The sequence below is a fragment of the Belonocnema kinseyi genome, chromosome 2, assembly GCF_010883055.1.
Source record: "Belonocnema kinseyi isolate 2016_QV_RU_SX_M_011 chromosome 2, B_treatae_v1, whole genome shotgun sequence".
Lineage (NCBI taxonomy): Eukaryota > Metazoa > Arthropoda > Insecta > Hymenoptera > Cynipidae > Belonocnema > Belonocnema kinseyi.
Genome location: NC_046658.1, coordinates 116,704,660 through 116,713,928, shown reverse-complemented (window position 1 = coordinate 116,713,928; position 9,269 = coordinate 116,704,660). Strand labels below are relative to the sequence as shown.

General features: G+C 26.6%; 1 protein-coding gene across 6 annotated transcripts in view; it reads right to left on the bottom strand.

The window, feature by feature from the left end:
• LOC117167717 (hexokinase type 2) overlaps window positions 1-9,269 on the bottom strand; it is an 84,011-nt gene that overhangs the window by 56,001 nt on the left and 18,741 nt on the right. The window contains exons 1-2 of one of the 6 annotated variants that reach the window (XM_033352854.1): window positions 7,354-7,454; window positions 7,142-7,216 (exon numbers count right to left, since the gene is read on the bottom strand). The exons of 4 other annotated variants lie outside the window; for them this stretch is intronic. In XM_033352854.1, coding sequence (XP_033208745.1) covers window positions 7,142-7,216; window positions 7,354-7,386 — 108 coding nt within the window. In that variant the 5' untranslated portion in view covers window positions 7,387-7,454. Of the gene's footprint in view, window positions 1-2,494; window positions 2,628-7,141; window positions 7,217-7,353; window positions 7,455-9,269 lie in introns of those variants that run through there. One more of the 6 variants, XM_033352860.1, reaches the window with a different exon arrangement.

The window sequence follows — 9,269 nt, the reverse complement described above, 5'->3', positions numbered from 1 at the left end:
CTCAACAAAATCTCGCAACCGTTCCAGTCCCTTGAGCTGATACACAATTTAAGTACGGTCCCTTATACGAACAAATGAAAATAATGATTTTATATTTTCATTTGAGACAGCTTTACACTTAATGACATGGATATTCCGTTTTCTTAAATTTATGAAAATGTTTTTCAATGAATTTTGAAATCATTCTGGTGTCCAACTTCAGACAATCGCGATAAATAAATGTACAAAAGTATTTTAATAGTACAGACATTCAAATTGCTCTTTTAAAGGAATGAAAATTTTTTCGGTTCCATTGTCTCTGCACATCAAATCAGTTTTCATAATTAAAAAAAAATTCTGTAAGACAGTCAACTTCTCTTTGCGTAGTGACGTAAAAATCACGAAGTCAATCGTATTTTATGCTTGCAGGCGAATGAACTGTTTTAAAAGACAGCATGTGATCAATTAGTCCACGGAATGCAAAAATAGAATTTGACTGGGCGGTACATTTAACTTTTAAATTGTAAACTATAGGATTTTAACTCGAAAATGTTTGGAAATGTACAACTGCCCCCGCAATAAAATAGAAAGCTTGGACAAAATTGTAAACGTTACATGGAAAATAATTAATGACAAATAATTAATTAATTATGTTCTACACATTAAGCGTATTGGCCTTTTTAAAAAAATGTATCAGTTTTTAAATTAACGTCAAGTTTTATACTGAGACAGAAATTTTGGTAATGAATATGAATATGGTAATGATATTAGGCGATATGTATTTTTGCGATTTGTGAAAAAGAATTTTTTTACTAAGTTATGCGTATTTGAATTTTTTTATTCGTATTTTAAAAAATCCCATTTTCTTAAAACTTATATAACTTTTAACCTAATTGAGATACTCAAGATTTATTCTTAGATTCTAGTAGAGTTAATCGCCAGAAAACTTTTTTTCTTCATAAAATCGAATTTCCGCATTTTTTTCCAAACAACATATACAAAAAAATGTGGAGAAAATAATTGATATAGTTAAAAAAGTTCATTTATATATAAAATTTGAAAAAAATTGATATACTAGAAACATATAGGCAATTTCTGCGAAGGAGGGCAAACGCCACCTTTTTAATTAAAAAAAATATTTTTTATGAATTTTTATTTATTGAAAGAAAACATTCTATAAGTTTCATGCGGGCTAAACTAGCTGTAGTGGTCAAAAGGATTTTTTTCTTTATAAAAATTGTATTTTTTTATCGGAAATTGTGCAAGATTGCATAAATGATCAAAAGAACTTTTTGAACTGATATGCAATGTACATTTTAAACCTTTTTTTGTATCTGTTGTTGTTTGAAAATTCTTTAGGAAAGTCAACTTTTAATATTTCCAGAAAAACGGCCATCATTTTGTTAATTTTTAAATTTTTCTAAATTTACTCGCGGATTTCGAAAGAAGGCAATTAGCTCAACCAGAATCTGAAAATAAATCTTAAATATATCTGAATTCGGTCAAAAATTATATAAGTTTAAAGAAAAAATTGGGGTTTTGTGAAAACCAAAGCAAAAAATTCAAATATGCATAACTTCGTAAAAATGTTAACAACATACTTTATCGTCGAGAGATTCTGCGACTTCAAGTGTAGAATCTGCCTGATTTGAAATGGATTTGGTCCAGGGAAATGAAAAATTGGTCAGGAAAAGTCAAGGAATTCCAAAATTATAATTTTTGTAACAACCCTGAATGAACATGTTGGATTAAAAAAATAATTCTTAGACCAGAAATAATTTATTTTTGTATACAACATTTATTATGAAAATTTATTTAAACAACAAAATTTAAATTCGGTTTATGTAGAAAAGGATAAGTCAATTAGACTAGTTTTTGAGCCTAACTAAACATTAGCATAGCTAATGACATTTTAAGATCTTACTTTTGCTTTTGTTATTAGCTTCAAAAAATAGGAAAAATTTAGAACGATCAGGAAAAATGAAAAATTGGTCAGGAAAAAGTCGAGAAAAAATCAAAAATTGGAATTTTGTAGCTATCCTGAGTAGCCCTTTTGGATTAAAAATTAATACTCAGACCAAAAATCTTTTATCTTTTTTAATAAGAAGTATATTGTAAAATTGTATTTAAATTAAAAAAATTAACTTCGTTTTGTTAAGAAAAGGAGAAGAGCCAATGAGACTAGTTTTTGAGCCCAACTAAACATTAACATAACTAATTACATTTCAAAATCGTACATACGTTTTTATTATTAACTGATAAAAAAAATCCTGGTTCCAGCAACTAGCCTTATTAATCCACCTCCAGATTGTATTTCTAATGTTTAATTTTAGTTTGAACAGAAATTTGGACGAGAAAATTTTGCACAGTAATTTTCGAATCACATTACTTTTTATCTTCGTTTTCCGCGCACACGTGTACTGTATGAACATGTATGCGCATTCTTGTCTTTGCGCATCTGCAGTTGTTGAAAATGAATATCAAAGCTACAGTTTTTATCCAAACAGAAACTTACGAGCATTTCTGGCGTTGGGTGCTTCATGTTTTTATATAATAATCCAAGAGAAAAACCACGTACGATCAATTCTGACACTAGAAAGCACTTTTGCACAAGCTGAAACCGACCACGTGTCGACGCTTGAAGCGAATAGAACTGTCTGCCGGTTCGCCTCGAAAATAACTGGAATAACCGCGATTCGTGAAGGCGATGTTCACGAGACGCCGTGGGGATAAACCGAAAGGAAATGACCCAATGGAAAAAAGAAAAGAAGTATCCGTGAATATAAAAATAAAAATTCAAGGACATACAGGCTAAATTATTATCAATTTTTAAAATATTCAATATTTAAAAAATAAAATTCAAAAGTTGCGCGCTTTAAAAAACATAGAAAACAAACTCGCAATTTCAGGCTGGAATCTGCAGCTGAAAAATTAGTGGAATTTCCGCGTAAAGTCAACGAAATTTTCAATTCGACTTTCCGTAGAGTACTTTCCGAGGAATTTTTCCACATGAGGCTACGCGCGCTATTTTTTTATCTCTCGCGATTTTTAAATTAAAATAAAAAATTTAAATTATTACAAAATATTTGTATTTCACATTATCTATTATATCTAGTATCTAAAATAATAGAAAATAATTCAGGAAAAAAGGTATAATTATTTTAAGAATTGTTATAATATAAATATAAATAAAATAAGTAAATATTCTTTGAAATTTGATTATTTTTATTAAAAATAGAAATTTTAGACGAAAAATCTTTTTTGGTTAGAAAGCATCGATTTCCAGTGGCAAAAATGTTAATATTTATCTCGTTAATTAGGGTGAAAACGCTGCAATTGTGCAAAAAAATGTATTTTTCTTTGGAATCTAATAATTTTTTTAAATTAAATTACCGATTTCTGGTGAAAATATAAAAATAACCTAAATTTGTTGAAAGATTTGTAAATATTCTTTAAAATATATAATATTTTTTAATAAAAAACAACAATAATTTCCGACTGTAAACACCAAAACATAACATAACAGAAAATTGTTCAGAATTGGCAATTTTTTTCGGAATCTAATCATTTTTATTTAAAATAACCAATTTCCTGTAAAAATAAGGTTAATATAACATGAAACAGTTCAAAAATTTGAAATCTTCGAACCATAAGAACCATAATAAGAATATTAACGATTTTATGCATTCGTTTACTAGTTTCAATATTTTTATAGCAATACTTATTTTTAACAAAGGTTAAATGCTCGAGTTATGGATTAAGTTATGAAGTTAAAACGCGTATTTTTTGCGGAAAGTCCAAATCGAAATTCTGTAATTTTCATGTAAATATTGATATGAATACCAATTGTCATTAATTAATTAAAAAAAAATTGACACAAAATGTTGAATTAAAAAAAAATTATTAGTTTGAATTGCGAAACAAACAGTGCGAGAGTCAAGTGAAATATCTGTATCGACTACAAATGAATCATTATTAAAATTCTATAGTTCTACAGACCATATGCAATTTGAATTTATTATTGTTAATTAATAATAAAGCAGGAATCTTAGAATGATATTGGTCTTTAATTATAACAATCAATTCTAATATAATTACTTAATATGAAACTTTGATTTATGCTTCCTGCCACAAAAAGAATAAAAAATTGTGAAAAAATTATAAATCTTGTTCGAATTATAATGATTTTTGTTTCAATATATCAATTTTTGGTGTAAAACAAAAACGTACCCTAAATTTGTAGAGAAATTATGAACCATTAAATTCTAATGATTTTGGTTTAAAAAGGTTAATTTTCAGTTTAAAAATAATGATACCTCCTACATTTTTTATAAATTTTAAGTCTTCTTGAAAACTTCATGATTTTATATTAAAATTACATTTGTTTAAATAATGTTAAATGTATTAAAACCACCAATGTTTCTCAGTTCGTATAAGGTTTTTTATGGAGTGCAAGACTTAGTTTACAAATTTTCTTGATTCTGCATTTCTGAGGGCGATATTTGTTTCGTCTAGTTAAACATTGCAGAAGATTGCAAAAAAAAATGGTTCAAATTCAACTTTAAGAACTACAAAAAACAATATCGCGTTTTAAATACAGAATTAAGGATGCACCGCTTTACCCCGTATATGGGTCGCTTAGTCCCAGTTTACAGTACTCATAACTTTTCACGTTCCTTAGAAATACGTAAAAAATCTAAACCTCAGTCAAAAAAATGACACCGAACAACTATTGTCATTTTAAATTTTAATCACGGATCAATTTATTAATTTAATGATCTGTGGTACTCGGAATAAGAATTTCTCTAGGATTAACTGGGTTAGGACAACGCACATCTTCCCGGAATTTATCAGGAATTAGAAGATAATACTGAGAAAAGCTTTATTGTAATTCATGTTATGTGTAACTAGAGTTTTCGTCGTGTAAATTATATTCTGCAATAAATGATAACCTTTCCTGGTAATAAATTCTTCGCGCACATGTGATGTATATACGTTTTTCCCAGTAAGCATTGCATTATTCAAAAAAAGATCATTCTTAATTCAATATAAAATATATTTTTTTTGTATTTAGATGCTAATTCACAAATATTCTTTTATTGAACTAATTATAATCATATTGTTCTAAAAATCCCAGCAAATTAGCAAATATTTCGAAGAATTCTCAATATTTTGAATTTTAGTTTCGCATATATTCTTATTTTTTATTCAATAATCGAATTGCTAAAAAAAATCCGAACTTTAGTCTTGCCGACAAAAAATTGGCATATTTGGATTGGAATGCCACTTTCTCAAAACGTTTTATGATGGAATTCCGCGCGCGTGCGTACGTTGCTAAGTCAATACCACTCTACAATCTACATGGTAAAGAGACTGCTAGGTGTTTCAGCAAGAGCTTACGTGCCTTCAAAGATTATCATTTTTCATTACATGTTTTTTTGCTAAACTCTTATGTTAGCTTAAATTTCTTATCGTAATAATAACAAACGTGTTTTTAGTGGATCTTATCAAGAGACTTAGACATGACCCTGCGCAACAGCAACATCAAAAATAATTATTATTTTCATTTAAGTAAAAAAAATGTTATAAAATATGCAAACTCCTTTTTTGATAAGGGACCGTACTTAAATTACATAACAGCTCAAGGGGGGACATAAAATTAATATGAATTTAACTTTACGCGCCAAAGAAACCTGGTGAGTGAAAAACGATCTTATCGACAACAACCATTTTTTTAAATCAGGGAATTTTATTATTTAGGGAAAAGTCAGGGATTTAGAAAAAAATCTTGCAAAAGTCAGGATATTTTTTATAATTTTACGTAACTGTCAAGCAGGATAAATTAAAAATTTTTCTAGATTTTCTAGATTCTAGGTTTAAAATATTACAAGTTTAAGATTCCGGTATTTGAAAATTAATGTTCAGGAAAAATAAAAAATTGGTCAGCAGAAAATTAGTTAATTTTAAAAATGAATTTTTGTGGTAAGCCTGATATAATATTTTTGTTAGTAATTTATTTTCCTTGTATTTATATTTCTTTTTTGCAGTTTGTTCCTCCTGAAGATTATCTTTTAAGTTATAAATTGTATTATATGCTTAAAAATTCAATAGTTTAGTTAAAAAGTCATTCTTTTTGTTTGAGAATTCATCGGCTTTGTTGAAAATCCATCTGTTTGGTTCAAAGTTTAACTATTTGGTTGAAAACTGATCTTCTTTAATTGAAAATTTAACCGGCTGGGTAAAAGATTAACTACTTTGTGGAAAATTTATTTCTTCGAATGAAGGTTGATCTCTTTGGTAAAGATGTAACTATTTATTAAAATTAATTTTTTTCAGCCAATTCATATATTCTTCTTGAAATTTCAATTTTTGTAGAGAAAATTTGTCTTTTGGCTTGAAGGTTTTAGAATTTTAAGTGAACTTTTATTTCTTCAATGGCTGAAAAGTCTATATTTGTTGAAATTCTCTTTATGGTTGAAAAATGTTTTTTTAAAATGAAGTTTCATCTTTTTCGTATGAAATATCAACTATTACACTTTTATGTTATGTTTTTATTTTTTTATGTTGAAAATTCAATCGTATTTTAAAAAATTTAATTATTTTGTTGAAACTTCAGTTATTTAGTTAAAAAGACATCTTCATGGTAAAATTTTTTTTTTTAAATAAATAAATAAGTTTAAAAAATTTTAATCTGTATCTGAAATATTGGTTTGTTTCTTTTATGACAGATTCTATTTTAAAAACATTACAAGATTAAAATACTGGTATTTGAATGTCAATGGTTAGAGAAAATGTAAAAATGATCAAGGAAAAATCAGGAAATTCTGAAATGAAGTTTTCACCCTCCAAAGTATATATTATCTCAAATACAAAAATTTTTCTATCAGTTTCATGTCTCGTATCTTATTACTTCTTGAGACCATACATTACGTACAGTAAGAGAGGTGGTGGTGGGGGGGAATATTTTGTAATGTTCGTTACAGGGCGGGGGGTTATTGGAGGATTTACAATCCGTTACGTAATTTAAGTATGAGGTAAATAAAGTGCTGAATGGAAAAGAGAATCAATCTTATCAATAAGGATAAAGAATGAATGACTTAATTATTCGGTACTTGTACTTAATTAACTAAGAAATGAAAATTAACTAAAAATTAATAATTGCCTCGTGAGGAATGGGAGGAGCACACATTTCCTTGTTTTTCATGCAACAGGGTCTTCGAACAATTACATTTACTGGCTGAAAAAAGACAATTACGGATAGTTTAATATTACAGTAGATTATAAAAGAGTATTTGAAAGAAATAGAAATTATAATTTTTAAAACAGTCTTCTAATTTGGTTTTAGTTTTCAGTATAAAGTCTTGAAATAGTTACCAAATTTTCTCCCGGGGATTTTATGTGATCCATAAGTGTAGCATTATTTTACTTCAGATTTAGGTTACTGTTTTGACTAATTTGGCTATCGTTTGCTTTTTTTTAGACGTGAATATAGAGTAAATAGGCTAACTTCATTTTGTATTGTGTTATTATTGAAACAAAAACTGTAAATAATTTTCCAAATTTAAAAGCCTATCCCACATAGCACACTTTCCGAAAAAAACTTGTTTTTCTTGAGACTTGGTCCAAGTGGCCAGGAGGAAAACCAGATCTGTATCCTATACTTGAACCTACCTTAAAACATAGTTTCCTATCCACCTAAAATGTTTATAACAAACAAATTAATAACGTTTACCTGAATCTGACGAATTATTTAGTATTTTTAACAAAAATAGTATTAATTAAAAAGTGAAAAAAGATTTTATTAAAAATTATTAAAAAGATTATTGAGAAAAAGAATTGAAAAATTAAATAAAATCATTTGTCACTTTTAAACATAACGAGTATAAGGAGTATTAAGATTATGAAAATATAATTTTCTTTAGGTTCTTTTAAAAATTCAAAAATATTTTTGAAAACTTCAATGTAATAGTTGATATATAAATCAAAAAAGATTTTTATTTAAAATCAAAAATCGTTCAATACATCCAAACAGACAAATTTTTAACAAAATATTTCAAACCTCAAGCAATGAAGATTTATTTTCAACCAAAAAAATAATTATTTTCCAAAAGAGACGAATTATCTATAATATAGTTAAATTTCTTATCCTAAAACATGGATTTAAAAAAGGAGTAATTTTCCACCAAATAGTTGAAGTTTAAAACAAATACATTCATTTTCTACCAAGAAGATTAATAACTGTATAAAAATAGATTAAATTTAAACTTAAATGATGAATCTTTAACCAAAAAATTACGTTTTGATCAAGTAGTTGAACTTTGTACCAAGTAGTTGAATAATGCTCAACCAAAACAGTTAAATCCTCAACCAAAAAGGCGAACCGAATTTTCACCATTGTAGTTGAATCGTTAACAACGACCAAATTTAACCAAACAATTGCAATTTTAATAAGAGAGATGAAGTTTCTACTAAAAGGGTAGACTTTAAGGCAAAATATAATTTTCAGGGAAAAATAATTTTTAATACAAAATACAATTACTATTTATTTTTCAAGTTTCTCTGATTATTTGATTTAAGGTTATATAAATATAATTTTCCCAGGTTTCTCGAGAAAATTTAAAAAGATTTTTGAAGATTTCAGATATTCTGAAGAAAGGGTCCGAAAATTGTTTAATTTTTTTTTAAATTTTAAAACACATTTAGCACTTCTTGACGATTGAAATTTTTTAAAAATATTTTAATAATTTTCCAAAATCTTTCAATATTTCAAAATATTTTTAATCTTTTCGAAATTGTTAAAATTGCCTTAAAATTTTCAACTACTTAATAAATTTTGAAGTTTTACAAAAACATCTAATTACTTTTTAAAATGATTTTAATTTATCCTAAAATTTCGAAAAACGTCTGGAAATTTCAAAACATTTCCAAAAAGTCTTCCAGTTTCTTCTTTAACTCTTTTTATTTTGGATTCTTTTTAAATCTTTTTAACCTTTCAAAATTCTTAAAAATCTTCTGACTTTTTTCCTTGAATTCTTCAAAAATCGAATTTTTTTAATTTGTTGAAATCTTTTTAAGTGAAAAATTATTTTTGAACCTTTTCAAATTTTCCAGAAATTTGAAATACCTTTTGAAATAATTCAGTTTTCCCACAAAGTGTATTCAATCAAACAATTTTTAAAAATATTTTAAAAACTTCGAAATTCTTCCTCGACATGTTTTGAAATAAAAATTAATCGTTCAAAATAAAACCTAAATCATTTAAATTTTCCAAGAAATCGAATTGTTATAAC